Source organism: Procambarus clarkii, chromosome 44, assembly GCF_040958095.1.
Source record: "Procambarus clarkii isolate CNS0578487 chromosome 44, FALCON_Pclarkii_2.0, whole genome shotgun sequence".
Lineage (NCBI taxonomy): Eukaryota > Metazoa > Arthropoda > Malacostraca > Decapoda > Cambaridae > Procambarus > Procambarus clarkii.
In genome coordinates, this window is record NC_091193.1 from 17,048,194 (window position 1) to 17,071,435 (window position 23,242).

The window sequence follows — 23,242 nt, forward strand, 5'->3', positions numbered from 1 at the left end:
TACAAGAGACAAAAGCGTCGGGAGTAAACACATCAGACGATGACGGTTGGAAAATCGGGATCCAGGAACTGAAACTTGGTAGCTGCTTGATAGGGTTCTGGGAGTTCTTCTACTCCCCAAGCCCGGCCCGAGGCCAGGCTTGACTTGTGAGAGTTTGGTCCAACAGGCTGTTGCTTGGAGCGGCCCGCAGGCCCACATACCCACCACAGCCCGGTTGGTCCGGCACTCCTTGAAGAAAACTATCGCGTTTTCTCTTGAAGATGTCCACGGTTGTTCCGGCAATATTTCTTATTGCGGTCTTGCTGGCCTTGCAAAAATGTTATGTAAGAACACACACTTTAATGCACACACCAGAAACTTATTGCTGAAGGTAACCACATTCGTCTCATTTAAATTTGCAAGTCTTATCCGGCCAAAGATTTGTACAGATGAGCGTTAAGAGCTGTGTTGTAGTCGGTGTTTGACTTACAAAACAAAATAAAAACCTGAAGTTTGAGCACATGACTCGCCACAAGCACATTACCAAAACATCACTAGAGTACACGTTTGTGGTGAAAAGTTCACAGAGACGAGACGGTGTTGGGTCAAAGGTCACCCGAACATCCGGGACCCCACCTTGGATCCCTTACATCCTTTACCTCCGTCGCGACTTACCCTTCGAGGACTCACCTGTTGGCTCCAAGACTCACTAGCCTAACTCCCCCGCCCAAGTTCCTCTTCCACTACTAAACCACCGCCAGCTGATGATGACGTTACCCGTCTCCGGGGTCCGCCAACCAACAAAGTAAAAAACCTTGGTGGGAAGACTAACCAAACCCTCACGTTTAATGACCCTGGGGGTGAGAGGCCAGGGGACGAGGGATAGGATGAGGGAGGATGAAAAGATCGGAGTGAGGGGGAGGTGCGAGGAGGAGGAGGAGGAGTTAGAGGACAGGTCAGGTCATAATGACTTCAGTTTCTCTTCGCTTCCTGCTGCGTCCTCTACTTTAGCAGTTATCGTACGCCATTTTTTTATATGAAAGAATTTAACCAACTTCATTAAAATCACAAAAGTATCCAGAAAGGTAAGAGCCTGGTCTCTCCCGAGGAAAGCATAAGACTAGACCTCATTACTTTTTAGCCGGAAGTGAAGGGAAAAAAGTGTAATGTTTGGTGTGGATCCACAAACCTCCGGAGATGCCGCTGCTCACCGTCGCTGGGACTGATGGTATCTCCCCGTGTCTCACACTACCTCCCTCCCCCACCCCTCCACACACTATCACCCTCCCTCTCCCACCCCTCCACACACTATCCCCCTCCCTCTCCCACCCCTCTACTCACTATCCCCTCCCTCTCCCACCCCTCCACACACTATCCCCCTCCCTCTCCCACCCCTCTACACACTATCCCCCTCCCTCTCCCACCCCATCACACACTATCACCCTCTCTCTCTCTCTCACCCCCTCCACACACTATCCCTCTACCCCCACCCCTCAACACACTTCCCTCGTCTTTCCCTCTTAGTGCTGCACCCCCTCACTCTATCCTCCTGCCTCCCACACTATCCTCCTCCCTCCCACTCTACCCTCCTCCCTCCCACACTCCCTTCCCCCCTTTTCCAACTACCCCTGGGGGTCTAACAATGTACAATTTTTTTGGGTTCTTTCCATTAAATTCGAGTTCATAAGGAACACAATGATGACTCCGAGTCGGTCGATATTAAATGACTTCGTTAATTGAGAGACGTAGGAAAATTTGCAAATAAAAAATAAAGGAAGAGATGGCTCCAGAGAAGGAGAGAGATTTTACCTCTTCTTGAGGCCAAAAACTGGCCTACAACAAATTTGTCTATAATGGGCTCAAGGACTGAACCCCACAATTCATTGTAACTTGCTTAGCTAAATGAATTGTTGGGTTCAGTCCCTGAGCCCATTATGTGCCTCTGTAACCCTTTCCACCACCACCCACAAGATGGGTATGGGGTGCATAATAAATGAACTAAACTAACTAACTACTTGGAAGACTACAAAGAATACTTGGAGGAGGGTCTGATGGCTCCACGTTCCCTTCGTCTCGGTGTCCGACCAAGCTTCCTGGTTGGCGACCTCATCAGCATCACTCAGGCTGCTGGAGATTAGCTAGCAGTCCATCCTGATTTTTCGGGCTATTGATTATTAGATAAAAAGAAATCGCGCCAGTGGAGACGTTGCTATTACAATTCTTTGGGTCCAGCGAGATGTTGTTAGCGGTCAATACACGCACGTCACTCATTAGGATTTCCAGCTTATATTTCTAGCTGTGTAATTCATATTTCTATATTTTTGAAGCTGGTATTTCTATAATTTCGTTGTTCACCTTACACTCGCGTCCAAATTCAGAATTGCGATGTCTATGTAAGGCAATAATAACATAACTGATCATGTCGCTACTCGTACAACCTCAGGTCAGAAAAGCTCTCGAAATCAATAAAAGCTAAAAATCACAAGTAAATCACAGATTGAAGCAATGTGCCCATTACGGAGAACTGTGATCGAGGTCCAGCACAGCGCGGTCTTCACAAGGGGCCTGACAGCTGAGTGGACAGCGCTTGGGATTAGTAGTCCTGAAGTTCCGAGTTCGATCCCCGGTGGAGGCGAAAACAAATGGAGATAAGTTTCTTTCATCCCGATGCCCCTGTTCATCTAGCAGTTACCTGGGAGTTAGACAACTGCTACGGGCTGCTTCCTGGGTGATGTGTAACAAAAAGGAGGCCTGGACCGGGCCGTGGGGACGTTAAGCCCCGAAATTATTACAAGCATGAAAACTTAGCAATCAGCTGTTGTTATTGTTATAAACAGCCTCCTGGTGCTTCAGAGATAAATAACAGTTTAATAATTGTAAACAAAGTCGCCAAAGATTGAGAACAGATGTACAGGTTCGTAAGTGTTTGTGTAACTGCTTCGTGAATCTGGCCCCTGGCATAGGCCCGTAGCGTCTCGTGACCACCACACCACCAGCCGTCTCTATACCCCCCTCAACCAGGCTGACCTCTTTAATTCCCTGCATGCACGCACGCACACAGCAGTTTATCTCCACACATAATATTCCCTCTCTCTCTCTGTCTCTCTCTGTCTCTGTCTCTCTCTGTCTCTGTCTCTCTCTGTCTGTCTCTGTCTCTGTCTCTGTCTCTGTCTCTCTCTCTCTCTCTCTCTCCCTCTCTCGCACACACGAAAGCGTTTAACAAACAATCTTGTTCCTCTGGCTCCTTGCATATATAATAGTATGCTAGAATAATCACAAAAAACACTGTGATTCGGTTATGCAAAGTATGTACTAGGAAAATAAAACGAAAGCGTTTGGAATTTTCGTTTCATTTTCCTAGTGGATACTTACGCATATAATGATATATATCAAAAGCTTTATAAGTTTGCATTTGCACTTATAAAATATATTATAAGAATCAGATAATTTCCGTAAGCGTAGAATCACCTCATTTTCAACAAATACACAGTTCATGAAAGGGGTATAACGATTGCACGAACCAAGTACAGGATACGCAACACTTTGCTTTAGTACTATATTTAAGACTTGCTCCTTGCTGTCGTGGAGCAATTTGAAAAGAGAATAAGGGAGCGAAGTAAGTGATGGGGAGCACGTGCGTAAGAGCCTAGTCTTCCGTGTGTAAGAGCCTAGTGTTCCGTGTGTAAGAGCCTAGTGTTCCGTGTGTAAGAGCCTAGTCTTCCGTGTGTAAGAGCCTAGTCTTCCGTGTGTAAGAGCTTAGTCTTCCGTGTGTAAGAGCTTAGTCTTCCGTGTGTAAGAGCCTAGTCTTCCGTGTGTAAGAGCCTAGTCTTCCGTGTGTAAGAGCTTAGTCTTCCGTGTGTAAGAGCCTAGTCTTCCGTGTGTAAGAGCCTAGTCTTCCGTGTGTAAGAGCCTAGTCTTCCGTGTGTAAGAGCCTAGTCTTCCCAAGAGCAGGTGGCCACCAGCTTGGGCAGCATGTGCGGAGCCGCCTCGTTTTTCTCTGCGTAATCTTAGCCACGCCAGACCTTTCTTTAATTATAAACATAACAACTTTTTAATTTATATTCCTGATATATTAATTAAAACTTACGACGCAAGCATCGTATGTACTTCTTTAAGCACTGCCCCAAGACATTATATAAATGCATAACTGGGAGTCAGTCGTTAATTGGAAGTGTCGGCTGCCTCCCCCCGTCCCACCGATCTGGCATGTGTGTCACACTTGACACTCCCCAGATGGCACTTGTTGCGCCCAACTGACTCGACCAACCAGGCTCCAGGCAGGACATCTCTCTAGCCAATCAGCAGCTGCCTCTCCCCACCCCTCGCTCTCACCCCAGCCCGGCTCGTCCCCCGCACACTTCTCAGACCTGCCAACACTCCCCCGTCGCCAGTTCGCAGGTCAGATAGAGAGGCCCATCGCCAGCCGGCGCCGGGCACGCCCTAATGATGGTACATGCCTCTGTGGCTTTGCACACAATCTAATGTTAAATTGGCGTGAAGAATCAGATGACATTGGCCTAAAAAAAAGGGTGCAGTTAAATATGTACATATACAGGCCTAATTAAATTGAAGTGTTATCGATGCATTAGGCAATTTAAAGTCCTGTAATAATTAAAAAAAAATCCTTATTACGTTACATTGTTTAATTTAAGTCCTACTAGAAATAATAAGTTCACAAATACTGTGTTTATAATAGTAAGAGGAATATGAATGAATGAGGAGAGGGGAGGAGGATGTGGGTGGTAGAAGGGGTGTTGGTACCCTAACCGACGCGCCTGAGGGAATACAAAGAGGGGAATACAACTTTTGGCGGGAAAGTCTTGGATGCCTCCACAACGATCTTTAACCAACCTAAATGAGTTCCATCGTACCTTTAATTATTAAAGACCATTCTAAGAACAGCTGCGCGTTTGGCTAGGCCGGTGCAGAAAGCCACACCCGCTCTTGGCGGTGTACTATGATATTGCTACACCACTGTGGGACGGAATCAACAAGTGGGCGACTCGAGACATCGTTATAAACACATTCACTGCCTTTCCAATCCCATTAATGTCGCTTATATGATTTACCACTAATAAACTGTGTTTACAGTGGTAAACACACACACACACACACACATACCCACTGTATTATATAGTAATGAGTTGTGTGAGCCAGCAAGGTGGTAGTTGGCAACTGGAGAAGCACGTGCAGGGAGAGACGCCACGAGCCTCACCACGTGCAGGCCAGTTTTAAAGGGACGCCGCGTCTTCCTCCCAACGGTCGCATTGTCCTCAAAGGAATGGCCGGCTGGGGATTCGCACTTGGTTTAAAGGGCGCGTTGTGGATACTTTCGTAAGAGATAAAGGGCAATATTTTAAGATCGCACATTACATGGGAACATGAAAAGGAACTTAAGTTATCTTTGAAAATATATTTAATTTATTATGTAAATCATTAAAAACGTATTTTCTACAAATGTGTTCTATTTAAGTGGAATAAGTTAGTTATTCAATACTTATATATACTGTGCAAGGTAAGGTAACTATCACGAGAGAGCACTAAGCCATTACGACTTGGAAGGTGGGGTTATGAAAGCAAGGATTCGCGGACGGAAGAACGAAATGGTGCCCAACCACTTGGACGGTCGGGGATTGAACGCAGACCTGCAAGAAGCGAGACCACCGTTCTACTGTCCAGCCAAATCAAGCATTAGGCTAAATATATTTGTAAACTTAATTTGCGTTATCAACGTGCATCGCCTGCATATTGTATTTACAGGCAGGTCTATCTGGTAGTAGATACCCATAGCCTATAATACATCCTCAGCTATACACGTCATGCTAATTTATATATGATCAGGCCATTAAAAACTCAGATCACTCAGGTCACCACTCAGATAAGGAGCGCAAACCTTGCTAGTTACTACAGTCCATTCGTACCCCCATACAGGTTTAGGTCGCATCTAGTATGACAAAACTTGCGCAAATCTGGCCCATTTATTCTAAGATTAGTCTATTAGATAGTACTTCAAATTGTCTCAAAAATATACTTGCAAGAACGGCCGTTTATGTTAGATTTAACGGAAAGGGATGAGATGAACCGGAAGCACGTCACAACGTAGACAAGAAAGAACAGCTGACCCATAATGCCTGCCTCCCTGCCTCCTGTCTAGCGGAGGATCTCGCGCTCTGTAGAAACGCGATACTCGACAACAAACAACAGGACAACCAACCAACGGCTGAATGAGAGCAGTATTTATAGTAAATGCATTTTGAGACAAGAGCCCGTTACCTAACCCATGAAACACGTGTAAAGTAAATGTAAAAGCCTTGGTAAGTTGCGAGGGAAGTTCTTGGTCTCAGATGCTTTCAAATATTATCTGATTTACAGATAAGCCTTATCAACTGTCAGGCAAATAAAACATTACATAGATAATGTACAGCGAGCCTATCGGCATTAAAGTGTCCTTAACAGCATTGCTCTTAGAGCCAGCCAGCTCTTGTTCCCGCATCTAAAGATGACGCTCTTGATCACAGCTGCATCTTGGAACATTGCACGCGCTACCGTATCGCTTGTCGCCTAAACACTGGCCACCTGCATCAGTCTCAACGCTCAGTTCCCACACTGAACTCCAGGGACCCCTATTTGCCTCTCCCTACTCGAAATTGGCCACTTCCTCGCAAGATCATGAGACTCGCTCCCACAATGGCTGTAGCTACCTGAGATGGGTACTAGCGTGATCACTCGCAGCTGCTCTTGGTGTCAGGTTCTATCATAGCTAAATGTTTTTCTAACAACTCGTTACTTTCATATACCAAATTCTAGTTTATATTATGGCTAATATTAGATTGAAACAATGGATTTACAATGGCCGATTTAAATTAGAAACAAAAATTGAGGTACTGTAATGTATATATAGCCTAGTTACACACTGGGTTTGGCATCACAATTGTACATGAGCGGGGCAACTGCCACGTTATTAATGGGAATAATAGCCTGTTACAATGGAAACTTCATATATATATATATATTGGAGATACACAATTGAAAATAGGGTCTGCCTTGCATGGACCAGCAGACATACTGCAGTGTGATTTTGTCTGTATGTTCTTAATGCCTCCAAAAGTTTGTAGACTTTTAGAGACATACTCCAAAAAACAAAGTCGGTAGGTCTACCGACTTTTGGAGGAATACTCTCATTCCAAGTAGCACTCGGGATGAGAACCTTGGCTAACCTCCGACCCCAGCTCCATACACTTGCGGTTATATCTTCAGAAAACTCACTCCACATCAGACTCTAAATTCTGGTACCAAGGTGCACGACAATTATTTGTAATGATTAATCGAAAGTCTAACCCCTACTAAGTATCCAACTGAAAAGGTTAAACAAACACTGGTAGTCGAGCAAGAAAATTGGTGTGATTTTAATGCAATTTTTGTGCGTGAGTAAGCAATGAATGGTAGCAACCTGGACACCTTAAACAACCTAAGAAATAACCAGCCATTATACTCCAATGAATCGATACATGGCACATTAGCGGCACGACGTCTGACCTCTTAAATCACATCACTCATATTATAGTAGCTAACCCATTTAAAGATCAATATATTTTAGAAGCTATTATCAGGTGCGTGACAAGTGTAAAAGGCCACATTTGCCACCAAGAGTGCCAAGAAAAAAACAAAGGCAGTAATAAGAAGCACTTAAGACAGCAACCATTCTTCATGGTGGTGAAAAATACTCCTGCTCCATCAGGATCTTATTTTACTGGCCATTGCTACGCGACCCACCTTCTCACGACTCTAATGTATCCTTGTGGCCGCTGTGGTCGTCTCCTGCACCGGGGATAATGTTATCCTTCCCTACGTGCTAGAGAGGTGCGCGCCTCAAGAGCACCCCCCACAACACAATATGCTGCTCCTACTTTACCTACACAATGTGAATACGAAAGCTATTTAGGAAGCTCCATTATAAATTCTTCTACTAACTCTAGCCAACATTATCTGAATAATTAATGCTAGGTGGCAAACTATTTGGATAATGGGAATACTATATTAATAAATGTTATTATATACTTTTGGTTATATGGTACATAATAAATGAATAAAAATAAAATAAAAATATTTACAGAGGAATATGACATGTTCATGATATGAATAATTCTGCGTCTAAGCCAGACTACCTGTAACTGCGTAACGTAACACAAACACCGAACTCTTTCACTGAATAGGTTGTTGTGTTGAGCTGTCTTGTAATAAAAGGCGTCCCTCTGGTGGCCGAGGTTGCGATGTGACCAACCAACATATCCCAGATACTGAACCCCGTGAGAAGAGACCAGAGTACACACAATCAACCAAATGTGTAAAATGCTGTGTAAAATACACGATTCAAATGTGTATGTAATTTTTTAAAGGTATGGTTAATCGAAAACCAGAATCTAGAAACCAGATGGTGAACAGTCATAAGTGGTGAATCCCACCCAGCCCAGGACCTGCACACGATACTAAAGTAACAGTATATTCTAAGAAAGACGTGGAAAATTAATGGAATGACTGATGAGGTGGAAAATATAGTTTAATGTGGGCAAAGAAAGGAAAGTTGACACTAGATATCGACTGTAAATCAGAAATTACATAAACTTAGTAAAGACCTAAAGCCATGAACAGAAGCGTATAAAATGTATTGTATGTAAAAAGGCCAATTGGGTATTTGGTTGCAAATGGGCTAATGGGAATATTTAAGTAAACATATAAATTAGCCTTGTTTTAGTGAGTTATACTGTGAAGTGGTCACTATACAATACAATTCTGAAATCCTGAAATCAGTTTTGCATGGAAATCTAGATTTGATCCTAATGGATAAAATGTTATCAAACAAAAGTTTGGAGAAAACTTCGCTAGTAAAATCAAGTTCAGGTTAGCCGACTTATAACAATAGAGCATCATTTTAAACTAGCACAGATAAGGTACAGTATTCTGCATCAGCCTTCGTTAGGGAGGAAATGAATATTGTGTAAAGAAGGAAATTTGAATAAGATATAAAAGATTCATAATGTTCTGAAATATTTAATAGTGATTCCGATTATGACATTATCTTGACCATAACAAAGCTTTCGGCTCTATTCAACATGAGAGATTGATAACAAAAGCTGACAGAAATGACATTGAACCAGAAATATTAAATTGAATTAGACCGTAGTTAATTACAAGCATTTATCATGAGACAAATTTTAAATAAGAAATCACTAATGTTGAACTATAACCGCCGATCCTAGTAACATTAAGATAATGTAATAATTTTGATATTTTACAAATTAATATACGAAAATTTGCATTAGATACAAAAAATAGGTTGTCAATAACACATTAGAAATGAAATGAAAGACTAAAATCCTCGTGAAAAGCCACACGAGCTTTTTAGACTAATAAGCTTCATATGGCTTAAGCTATGCAATTTATTTAGACACCTAAACTGTTAATCTTTGAAAAGGTGCACTTTAAATCAAAATGCAAAAGGAATCATTCTAGAAACAACAATGTGTAGAAAGCCTAAATTCAAGGAAGCAAATATGGATGTATGCAATGAAGTTATTTGGATAATTTTATTACCTAGAATCATTAGACAATTGTAAACTCACAACTTTACTTTTATCTACAGCAAACCTTAGGCAGTTTTGCCTACAATATTACCAAATACCTAAATAAATGGGATATAAAAAAGGTTATTGGAAATATAATATTTAAACTGAATTCATAAAATAGTTTTAAATAAAGATAAAAAAACTGGCCCATACAGAGCAGGTTCTATTGGATAAATTTAGATGGAACAAACTACCAAATCGATAATGTACACTAAACATTTACATTAATCCTGAACTATGTTCATGACTAGAGTACACTTGCTGGGTGATCAATAAGCTATTATTATGGTCTTAATAATCCTTCCGCGATTGAGACCCAACAGCAAACTCCCATAGGCCTACAGAAACTCAGAAATAAATGGTTTAGAAAGTTAAGACAATGAGTTAAACATTATGGAAATGGAAACTTTGCCTTGAGTTCTAGCCTATTCCAAACATTCCTTTTGTTCTTGTGTACTTTAATAAATACAAAAACATATATATACACACATACAGTACACAGTATTTATTATACTGTGTATTAATATATATATTGTCACTTGTACTTCAAAATCTGCATATGATATATTTATGGAAGACGCATAACTTTGTTAACCTGTCATCCAAAAGTAGTAGTGCCTATTGCTACTATGAATGGATGTATAAAATATGGATTGTAGCACCTCGAAAAATCCTTGTTTAGCATTATTAATTTTGTAGAACGTTACCTTACTTTGAGACAATCTAGACTTACAAGGCCTAATAAAATTATGTTAGGCCAAGGATTGCTTATTTAGGCCTCGGTCCAAATTTTTGGTGCATGCCCTTTAGTATTTCAACAGTACAAAACGAACATTCTGTGGTACAACAAACCGTATTTTGTACAATTAAGCCATTGTAGCTAGTGGTATACTGTATATTTTTTGTGGATTAGTTGCATTTTATTGTAATGAAAGAAACCTTTGTATAAATTTGAGGCAATTTACTCATTTGCGTGTATTATAAGTAAAGAATTTTTCCTCTCAAGTCGGCCTTGTGAATAAATTTACAAAGTACTAATAGAAAATGACCTTTAATAAGAATCCCGATGAGTGAAGAAGGGAGACAGGGTTCCCTGGACTTTAAATTTAAAAGGAAAATAGATTATGAAATACTGGAGATCCAATGAAGAAATTAAGATAACTCCATAGGCTACTAATGTGAAAAATCGAGCCTAGGCCTTATCTTACCCAAGCTATGGCTACGTCATGAATGCTTTAAACATATTGCATAGCAATGACCTCTTGCAGAAAAATACAAAACATTTATTTGGTTATTAGAATTTACGATTAAAACTACCATTCTGCGAAATCCCTCTGTACATAATGAAATTTTTATGTTACACCTTTACATTGTCTATAAAAAACTAATCTTTTATATCACACTTGGCCTAATGCTGACTGTACGTGACAATTAAATCGAGAATTTAATTAAAAGAAATGGGAGTGAACTTTTTCAATAGGAATAACTATGCCTTCTTTGGGGTAACTGAAATCGTGTTTTTGTGTAAAATCAATAGAGATAAGGTGCCTACACAGATTTCCCCCCTACTTCCGGTAAAAAGTTCGTTAGAGGTGGGTGAGGTGACTGGGTTCCCATTCACCAGATGGGCCTCCGCACTAGCGGAAGTGGGAACCAGACCCCAGCATCAACTTCAAACGTCATAAATCACCAGAGAAAATAATACACTGATATAACAACTAACTCCCCGTCCATTCTATATGCTAGACATACTAGCAGCATGAACAATAAAGCACGTGTCTAATGTTTTTAAATTCAAACAGGACCGCGCGAGCCGCGTGCAGATGGACGTGCAGGCATCCCTTGTTGGTCAATGACTGATTGGAAATAGCATCTATGACCTTGTCAGAACCACATAATCATGTTATTTATCAAATCTACACTATTTTGCTTTGAAAAAACATATTTAGGAAATTGCAGATAATCCCACATTAACTGTTATATGAATTCATATTATAACAAAAGCAACCCTAAGCAACCCGCTGAGCAGCTGCCCCAAGTAGATGGGTGAACACAGAGCTGCCAACATGGGGCCTCATTTCCGTCCACCTATATAACCCACACTAGATTACATTTAGCGAAATCGTTCCCACTACCCACCAAGATACATAATAACATAAAACTCGTAAAAACAAAGATCATATTGTCCAAACATAAGAGGAGTTGTATAACCATGGGAAACTCTGGGTCGGTAGGGTTGGTACTGCTCACTACCATCTGGCAGGCTGAGCATCGCCTCCCGGGAAAATTCAAACAACACGAGTTCAGAGATGTTAGCTCACTCGTACGTGCCTATCCAGCTTTCAAATCATACATAGGAATACAATGAACACCTCAACATCACCCAAGAGCCAATAAACTAGCAATTAGAAGCGATTGTGCGGTGCGTGGAGCGGAGGATGGGTAAGGGCGCGCGAGGCTGCCAACAAAGGCTGGAGACTGGCCTGAGGCGATCCTGAAGGAATGCTGCTCGCGCCCTCGCTCCTGTAGGATGTACACACACACACACACACCACACGCACACGCACACGCACACACTCACACGCATACACTCACACGTGTCTCACGCACACACAACATGCCTATCTACCATGCACGACCTACCGTAACTTAATGCATTAGCAGCGCTCAATGTTAACGCAAATCTGCATAAAAAGTCAATGGCCCTGAAACACTTGTATGTTGTGAAAGTGTTAAATGAAGATAAAATAGGTATTTCACCGCCCAAACTCGCTACACGTATAACATATACAATACTCTCAGACGTACAAACACACAGTACCAAGAGATGCCGCAAGACTGATTAAAACAAGAGCTCTACAAACTGATAAGATTACTCTAGCAGCTTACAACGCGTAAGATTACATTCTTAGTGATATGACTCTTGATCACTCAAAACCTCAGCATCACACACATACACTCTTCACCTTGGCTGTAGTAGCTTATAGCACAACGCTCCACTGAATATATTAAGCACGTGGTACGGGGTGGAGCTTCATAATACTGATCATATAAATATATATATATAGACGTGGTTAGATTTGACAGCAAAAATACACACACAAAATGAGTAAACAAAAAAAAACGTGCCCCCTTCATCAGCATGCAAAGTTCTTCATCCACACTTAAGATACAATGACACACGTGGATTGTTGCTTCGTTGATGGGTCCTGCAACTGTGTCCTGCACTCAGAAACATTCGTGAAGGAACAGGTTAGAGCAGAGGCGAAGGGGGTGAATACTCACCATAAGCAGATGAGGTTAGGCCGCATAATGCCCACAGGAGTATCCCCGCGCGCACCTGCATCTTGTGAGGGAGGAACACTTGGTTAGACACCATACATTTGGCTAGTGACCTGTGGTCTTACAACACCACAACACAATACACCCCGAGTTTAGTTTTTCAAAGTCATGCCTCCGGACACACCGACCCTCACTGATACGAGTTACAACTCACACTGAGGAGCATGACCACTGAGCTACTCTCTCGCTCCGCCCACCGCCATATTCCTCCGCCTGGGAGCATTGAAGTCTACCACCAATTCTTTCTTCTTATTCACTAACTAATCCTTTTAATATTATTTCTTAGTCTGTCTGTTACCCTGCTAATCATAAATGACACTATATACCAGAACATGTTAGCAGCCTTAATTTTTCACAAGAATGTATTAGTTTGCGCTAGAAAATGAGCACTAGTTCGTGTCAGGGGTTAACTAGCTCCGCCCACCCGGGAGACTCTGCTAATCAGAGACTACACTAAAAAAAGGATGGCAAAAAATGATGATTACACGATAATAGTAACATGTGAGCACGTTGTTGATGGGCGTGAGTAATAATAAGGAAGTTTAATTACTATTCGTGTATACCAGCAAGTTATTGCATCTATATATGTACAGTATGTGTTGTCTAGGGCTGGAAATCGACGTCCTATGCAGTACCTGGAGATTACAGTATAAGATGAATGTGTTGGTATTCCTTCAGAAAATTGAGATAAATACTGTAATTAGTTGTCGACAACTTATAGTCGTAAAACACATAGCGATACGTTGACTTTAACAATATCAATCTCCATCCTGGACCAGTATCAGGTCATTCCTCTACACTCCTTTCTTAACACTCTCCTTTAGTCATATGTGTTCATTAATTTTTAATTTTCACACTATTTAGCGTATAGTAGTATGCATATTTCCAAGGACATTTAAGACATGTTCTTCGAACATTTCTTTCAAAGTTTAACTTAGTCTAGCCTAAATTAACCAAATCTAACCACGTCAGTAAACGTATCCTGTCTCGTACAGGAATCTAACGCTCTCAAATTTGTATTTATATAGTCTTAGAAACTATTTCCATTTGTATGTAACATTTATTCTTTCAAGAGAGAGAGCTAAATATGCTTAATGCGCCAAGACCCTCTTTACTTTGCATGAAATCTTGTTTTAAGATTTCAAGCTTTGTTTCAAGACTCGAGTTAAAAGTAACTCATGACAGCAACTTGAACGACTGTTGTGATGTTCATCTTGTACCCAGACGATGAATACATCTTACGCACAGGCGATGAATACATCTTAGGCACAGACGAAGAATACATCTTAGGCACAGGCGATGAATACATCTTACGCACAAGCGATAAATACATCCTACACACAGGCGATGAATACGTCTTTCGCACAGACGATGAATTCATCTTACGCACAGGCGATGAATACATCTTACACACAGGCGATGAATACATCCTACGCACAGGCGATGAATACATCTTACGCACAAGCGATAAATACATCCTACACACAGGCGATGAATACATCTTACACACAGGCGATGAATACATCTTATACACAGGCGATGAATACATCTTAGCCCCCCCCCCCCCAGACGCTGAGTATATCCTACCCCCAGACGATGCCACCAAGACAATTCTCACAGTATATGCCAATACAAGAATACGTATATTCATACTTAAATTTGTTAAATGCAGTGGGTCCAAGCGGCCCCCAGGAAATACACCACAGGCGCTCTACGCTGCAATAATACTGAGTGCTTACACTACACAATTAAGGCAGCGTCTGGGATTCTCCCGGACGGAGGTTCGAATCCTCATCACGGCCCTTGTGGATTTGTTCTTTTAACACTGAGTGCATATAGTGTAACTCGAAGACTTTTTGAGATAGTAGAAGTGAGAGAAGTAGGACGATAACTTGACGGATTGAAACATTGACATAAAGAGGAACTAGGCTGTCGTTCGTGAAGATACAGTTGTTGAGCATAGTCGAATGAGAAACAGACGAGCCACTACAAATACAAGTACAGAGACACAATAATAATTCGACAGGAAGCCTGTCGGGGACAGGCTTCCTGTCCCCGACAGGCCTCTATCGAGGTCCCCCCACAAAATCGAACTACTGACTCTTCCCAGGATGCAACCCCATAACAGTTGCCTAACTCTCGGGTACCTGTTTACTGCTAGGTGAAAAGATACATTAGGTGAAAGGAAACGTGCCCAACTATTTCTGTCACCCGGGAATAGAACCCGGGACCCCCGGTTGTGAGTAGAGAACGAAGTCAACTATACTACGAGACCCTGCTAAAAATTACCGGCCTCTAATAATGATAGTACATATAACAGCTGTTTAATCAAACGTACCAAAAAAAACTGTTGAACCTCCAAAAGTTCACGTTTTGTTTTACTGAATTAGCACAAATAACTTTCTAAGATGATGGAACAGTAACTAAAGAACCTAACCTGTCCAAGGCCTAGGAATGTCTAAGCTTGGATGTCTTTGTCTTATTAATAAATGTCTGGGATGCTCTCGGACGTAGGTTCGAATCCTCGTCACGGCCCTTGTGGATTTGTTCATCTAAGCTTGGATTTTGTGTTTCATCGTGCTTTCTACAAAATGAATAGTACAAAATGTGAACATTGTTGGCTACAATGCTTCATTTTTATACATTCGACCAAATAACAGTACTATCATTTTAGGCAGTATTCAAGCCAAGGGAAACCCCCCTTTGGTTATAAACTAAATAAACAATTACTTAAAAAATATATGAATTGGAATCATAGTAACTATCAAATCACAAACCACCAAAGTCAGCCTAAGAGGAAATATTGTAAAAATATTAATGCTCTTTTTATTTCTGGTCTGCTGAACTCCCATACACGGATTGCAGAGATATTTCAGGACATACCGAAATAAATATTGAATTATTAAATCTACTGAATGAATATTTAAAATAAACTCCAAATGGGAAAATACTGGCGCGTATTGAATTTTAATTTACAGGGTATTACTTTCATCTTTTGAAAAGTTAATTTCTTTCGGCATTAATCATATGTGATGTTCCTGATATTATATAACCTTTGTGAAAGCAGAATTTTTTCTAAAGCATTTAGGTAGAGAGTATTATTAAGCGGAGTCAGGTGGGATGACAAGGACTTTAGAGGAACACAGCAACCCCCCATTCTTGTTTCATTGAAACTTCAAAAGTTCAGCAACATTCTGATTTTCAGAGTTCTTTATTTATTTATTTAGTTACAAATATGTTGGCTTCAGAGTCCTGTCGCCTGGCTTATTGCGCTGCGGCGTGATTGTAGGCCTATAATATGCCGCATGAAACAACGCATATCCTTATATACTTTTTAATTAAAAATTTTACCAAATCGATCACAGCAATATCTTACCATATTGATAATGTAAAGTACCTTTTGAAATACTTCCCCAACAAATAAGAGGTCAGTCTACATATGAAAGGACTCGCTGTGCATGTCATGTTGAATTGAAAACGACTGGATACAATTCAGTACCAACTTTCTGGTGGAGGTGACCTTTAAGTCGGCCAATTTGTCCATCATCAGGCCAGCAGACTTTCGAATTCGTTAATAATATTTTCTTGGTTACAATGCTTTACACGGCTAACTTGCGACGCGCCGCTGCTCTTCAATGTAAATATTTATTTACTGGTGCTTCCAGCTGAGTGCTTCTTTAAATATGCATGAGCACTGTGTATTGAGCAGCAGGGTACTGGCCATTCAGACCCTTAGCACCGGTTTCTGGGCACTCAGATCCTTAGCACCGGGTCATGGGCACTCAGATCCTTGGCAACGATTCCTGGCCACTCAGACCTTCAACACCGGGACCCGGGCACCGCGGCAGAGAGGCACATCAAACAAAGAAAGATTAAAAAAACAAGAGTTAACATGACTTTAAAATCTCGACTTCCACACTGGTTTATTATGTGTATTTAAGGTGATGGAAGATGGACTCAAAAGTGCTGTTGGGAGAAGCAATAGATTCGAGATTTCTTTTCAAATAATTTTTATACCGAATATTATTAACTTGAAAAAAAAAACTTTTTTTTTCTGGAGAAGTTTCCGTGTTCATGGTAAGTTGGTCATGTTGCTTCACTTACAGTATACGAGTACTTAAAGTATACAGTTACGGGTGCTATTGCTGACGAATCTGAGTTTAATGCAGATTATCCATTTGTTCTTTAATTATGCATTAGAGTTACGTGATAATGCGAAAAAATTGTCTCTCTCAGCGCAAAGACTTTTGCGCTCGAATTTTCACTTTGATTTGTATAGGTAGAATTAACGTTGTTCCTAATGACCAACAGTGTGAACACTAAAGACACTGTAATATGTCCGTATAATATAACCTACGTACTTTCGGATTAAAATAATGGAGAGATAAATGTGTTAATCAGAATTTACAGAAAGTTTAGGCTTCATCAACTGTATACAATACGCATCGCATTATTGATCAATAAAGCCTATATGTTCTAGCGCTGATAGATAACCAATCTACAAGCCAAAGACAACAGTGAAAAATACAACAGCTGCACGTCAACAACTGCAAATTGCACTGTAAGAAGTCGCGGAAACCACCTCCAGCCACAAGTGTAATGCAGTGTTCGACAAAGAATTCGAACGCTCGGAAAGTTGATTATAAGGCAAGAAGTACAATACGCCTAGTAGGCGGGTCATCGAAAGTAAGACCTAAATTACCAATATTCACTCTTAGGACAATACTTAGATAAGCACGTCATGGCGTTGTCTAGCAAGGAGGTTGAGTACGCTGCACAGTAACACGTGAGCAAGTGTACAGTACACTAGATATGGTTGTTTGCATTAAAATTGGTGATTTAATTAAATTCAGAAGTGCTTTGATTTTTTCCAGTGTGAATACGATTAGAAAAATGATCATTATGCATTTTAACCTTTTCAGAAAAAATGTAATATTAAGATTACAATGCAATCAAAACCTGTCGGGTGAGGTAATTCATACTGCGTATGTGACACGCTTGACACCGGAACAATTGTCATGAGAAGTCAAGAAGAGATGGATGGTGATGCGCAAGTTATAATGACTCATTAATCAGTGTAGAGGAGCACGGAGCCTCGTGTGAGTCAGAGTAGGGGTGACTGACCTAATGATGAGCAACAGCGGCCCTCGCCTCTGCTGGCCTCTACACACATTGTCTATTCCGCGTCACACCATTTAATTCATCTGTTGGCATTCCCTATCTTTATTGTACGAGTAGATGGTGCAAAATGGAAACAAAAATATAGCTGGTATCAAAAGCTGGGACCAATTGTATTCTACTGTGTTTAACATTTTTAATATTTGTAATTAATCCTATTTTTTAAGGCGAATCCATAATTTTATTTTACAAGGTTGTGCTTATGGAAATCAATTATATACAAAATAATACGGTTCACCTTCTTATTTTAATTGGTATTGATGTTGATCATTATTATTATTATATTTAATACAATATTAGTCTAAGGAAACACTGGAAATGTAATGTCTAGTTTGATTAGATAGGGTGAAACCAGAGTGGAACAAATGCAGGTTGCATACCTCTGGGCTCTCTTCTGCGACCTTCATTATATATATAATATAGTTCATCAATTTCATTTTCGATTAAATAGTAGTATAAGGGCATTTGCAGATAATATTAAAATAGGACGGACGTAAGAACATAAGAATTAAGAAAACTGCAGAAAGCTGAGTGACGAGGCTTCTCGTACGTCTCAACTTCTATCCTACACGAGGCAGCTCCTATTAACTTAAAGATTACGGGTCTCCAGCAAGACTTCAATAAGTTAGCGTCTGAACAGGGAAGTGAAAAATGCATCTCACTGTACACATTTACATTTTTATGTTTGGGAAGAGAAAGTGATATTAAACTGCTGTCAGTTGTCTCATAATTCATTGGTTAAATGCAAATATAACCAAGAGTCATTTGACGACTTAGGAAACAAAAGTGAATAACGTTATAGGCCCTGTCGCTAGTCGGACAGTGACTTAAGTTACAGCTCATATGAAAGTGATTATTAATTACGTCACTGGGCTCATTTGACTTTTGTAGGTACATGAAAAATAGGATATTTCGATAATTGTTACATATTTGCCACTAATTTGTCAACGTAAATGATTCATACAAACACTAAAATGAAATCTAGACCCACGAATGAGTCAATATCCATGAAATGTACGATAGTAATACAGTACACACTTAGACAGACCCGTACGAGCTAGAGGAGGATGCCGGTTGTCCATGAATTACCTCACAGGATTCTGCTGCCAATTCTTTTTTATTCATTTAAAAGAAAGATATAAATTGCTTTGGGGTCTTTCATAGGAACTGTTTTTTTTCATTTTAGTAATGGTAATTAATATTATCCGAAACAAAAATTCTGCAATTTTACCAGCCATTAATGCGGCAATTAGGCTACGATAAAATTCAAGACTAGACAGTACAAGAGCCTTCAGAAGTTATCCCTGTTTTTTTTATCTCATATTTTAAATATTCTTGTTATTCACCCCATAATCTTTATGTAGTTATTATAGATATTATACTGTAAATTTAAAAAATAAGATCTTTCATTATAAGAATTCCTTTGCCTCTACGTTTCCTTCCGCTCTGTTGCTTAGATTATGTTTTACAATGTGTTCAAGTTTTAATGTAATTATTTTTCGTAGTGGAGGAAGTGCAATATCACTTCGTTTAACATAACATTGTTCCCTGTTGCGCAGTTGAAGATTGGTTTTTCTTTGTGCATGGGTGAACACGTTACGAGGAACACTGTTCATTTAAGCTAATTGCAATATCTCTTAAGTGTAAATAGTATTCCCTTCATGATTCTGTTATATAATTGATGTTAACTTTCACTATTCCTTAAGGCTGTTAATTTGTTTAATCCAACAGTATCAGTTGAAACAAGCAACAGAAAATGCTTAGAAGATACCATGATGCCTGTTGATGACATCAAAGAAATATCCATCTGTTTTAAGGGACCTGAAACACATTCATTTATCTGGGTAACTTAAAAAACTTCAGATTTTAATGGAACTTTATTTACAAAATCTAACATGTAAGATGAATCTGCAGCCCAAGTTTCAGCAATGCAACCCGAAAGGAGACGAATAAAAATATATATAAAATGGCAACATTTTTAATAATGTTAAAAAATCCAACTTGTCCTCTCAATTAATGCGCCACGTTTTGTACGCTATAGTCCACCACGTACAAAATAAAGTGAAATATGAAAAGAGTGAGTAGCGACTCACAAATATCCACATTTTCTAAGCGAAGGTTCGTTACGAACCTACAAACCGCGTAGGTTCATGAGTAGTTTAGGTTCCCTGTGTTTGAATACCCCTTATTTTGTACGTTGTGACAAATCAAGAGAACGAGCTGAAAAATCAGGAAATGAAGAGTGCTTGAAAGTCTGTATTATACCCTTCCATTCGCCTGGGCTCTAGGAGACTCGAACCGTAGACCCCACGCATGTGAACCCTAAGCTCTATCGACCGAACTATTGAGTAGCCTTAATAAGGAAAGTTTTCATTTGTCTGTATTATACTTTACAATTATATAACAATACGCATTTTTATAATATTGCTAAATTCCTTGCATTCATATAGTATGAATTTGATGAAACAATTCTAGTAAAGATTTTCTTTTTTGCCAATCATTGCCAGCAAATACTACCGGTGAGTCTATTTTTAATAGATTGAATGATTATTCATTGTTAACACCACTAGTTGCTAGTTGCCATAATTATTTAATCTTAGTCGAAGTAAAGGTTGCTTTGGGTGATTATTTGTGAGTGCACTTTTGCCACGTTGATTATAACTTGCTTAGCTAATTGAATTGTGGGGTTCAGTCCCTGAGCCCATTATGTACCTCTGTAACCCTTTCCACCACCACCCACAAGATGGGTATAGGGTGCATAATAAACAAACTAAACTCTTACATTATTTGAACTATTAATTTATATGCACGTTTTCTTAGCTGTTTGTTCTGTAATTAATTTTATTTTCTCGATCTGTTATAATTGTACCGGTTGAACATATGCCTTAACTTCTAAGATCATTTATTTTGCGTGTAGTTTGAATTTTCTCGGCCTAGGCTGAGATGGGGGGTAACAGGCCATCTTATTGGAATAATTGATGTTCCTGGCAGCAGCAGGTCATGACATGCACTAACACACCCACTCATACACACCAACCCATTGGCAGCCGGCGGCCGAACGGACAGTACGCTGGACACGTGGTCCTGTGGTTCCGGGTTCGATCCCGGGTGCCGGAGAGAAACGATGGGCAGAGTTTCTTTCACCCTATGCCCCTGTTACCTAGCAGTAACTAGGTACCTGGGAGTTAGTCAGCTGTCACGGGCTGCTTCCTTCCTTCCTGCTTATATAAAAAGTATATTCTGAAAACAATTTCTCTGAAGAATTTGGTTTTCTATTAACGGGATTCTCGGGCATACTAAAATAGTTTTTCAGTTGCACATTTCACATTACCGTCAGTAATACACCATATTACCGTAACCAAACATAATGAAACATAACCTAACCTAACCTACACAAACCTTAACCTAGAGTTATATTAGTCATAATATCAGCAGCAGTAACACTAGTCACGGTACACAAGGAGGAAACAATAACGTGAAATATCTATGAGAAAATCATTAGAGCAGTATGGGAATTCGAACCTGAGTCCTGGGTACTCCCAGAACTTTACTCTAGTCACAGTAGTAGCGACATCATTAGTAAACTTAGGCTTAACATTACCCTTTCCAACAACGTTTTCAAGCTATTTTTCAGTAGTACATTGTGTATACTTCCTATAATGTGTATCCTTCGGGAAAGTGTAAACCGGAGCAATTGAATAATATCGAGAGAGCCTTTTGCTTTTCACTCAACCCGTTCTCGCAAATTTAATAAGTCAATATTGACTTATTAAATATGTGCATAGGTGACATACTTAACATAATAGTTTCCCTTGAAAAGCTTCATAGAAAACACCGACATTACCTAACCTACTTAGTATGTTAAGATAAGCATCTTATTGCTTCGTAATTACAATTATTACCTAACCTATACCTATAATAGGTTAAGTAACAATTGTAATTACGAAGCTATAAGATGCTAATTTTACCATACTAAGTAGGTTAGGTAAGGTCGGTGTTTTCTATGAAGCTTTTCAAGGGAAACTATTATGTTTAGTATGTCACCTATGCACGCAACTAATAAGTCAATATTGACTTATTAAATTTGCGAGAACGGGTTGTTTCACTCTATCTGTCCAGATATAGTTTATAGCTGTGCCGAGATACATTACTTGCGTGTTCCCACATAACAGCCACAGTGTATGGTAGGATGGTTTGTTCTTTCTCACGTACAGTCTTTGTTATCGGTCTCTTATTCTCTCACTAACTCAACGTGCAATCGAATGAGGCTGGTGAGCCGGGGTGCAACCTTGACCCCGCGCCATACTGCTCACCGTCACCACCGATTCCCACCACCACCGCCGTTACCACCACCACAACCTCCAACACCACCATAGGTCAACCCACCCACTACCACTGCTAAGATATCCACCACCATCATCACCATTACCACCAAAATCAACATCACGAGCACCATCTCCCCTTCAACCATCACCTCAACAATACCTGCCACCTTATGGTGGTGGCTTCCACTGCCACCATGAGCATCACTACCATGACTACCACCATAACCACTGTTACCATAACTACCACCACAGAGGCTCCCAATGGTAGGGAGGTGAGAGTCTACCAACTGGACCCCGATGGTATAGCAACATTAGAAAGACGGCCACTGAGATGATAAAAGTTCGTAGCCCGGATATATGTAGATGACAGCGAGTAAAGACAATGCTGAACATAATCTCATAAGCTGTCAAATAGATTTCTATAAACAGTGTCTTTACAAGAGAACTCTTAGAAAAAATTGAAGGAAATTAAGGAGTACAATCAGGAACCAGCAGATCCATTGTGAATCACAATTAAATATAAAAAAAAAACACTTTTATGGGACAAGTGACAAAATCAGTAGGCTGCAGACGTTGTCAAAAAGCTCAAATACGAATTAGCTAAAACTATCTCTGGCAGTTCGGTTTGTATGGGGATCTAGTTGAAATCAAGTGTAAAGTGTATGAACTAAAACAGGGGCACATACTAGAGCAATACATTATATATTTCGAAAAGATGAAGCATTTAGAGATAAACCTAAACTCACGTTGCATGAAATGGTAAATCAAATGATTAAATATCTTAAAGCCTTGCAC

At 40.1% G+C, this 23,242-nt stretch overlaps 1 protein-coding gene across 1 annotated transcript in view; it reads right to left on the reverse strand.

The window, feature by feature from the left end:
- Positions 1 to 13,109, reverse strand: part of N (neurogenic locus Notch protein) — a 143,388-nt gene extending 130,279 nt beyond the window's left edge. The window contains exon 1 of the mRNA XM_045725899.2: positions 12,888 to 13,109. Coding sequence (XP_045581855.2) covers positions 12,888 to 12,981 — 94 coding nt within the window. The 5' untranslated portion in view covers positions 12,982 to 13,109. The remainder of the gene's footprint in view (positions 1 to 12,887) is intronic.
- Positions 13,110 to 23,242: the final 10,133 nt, after the last annotated feature.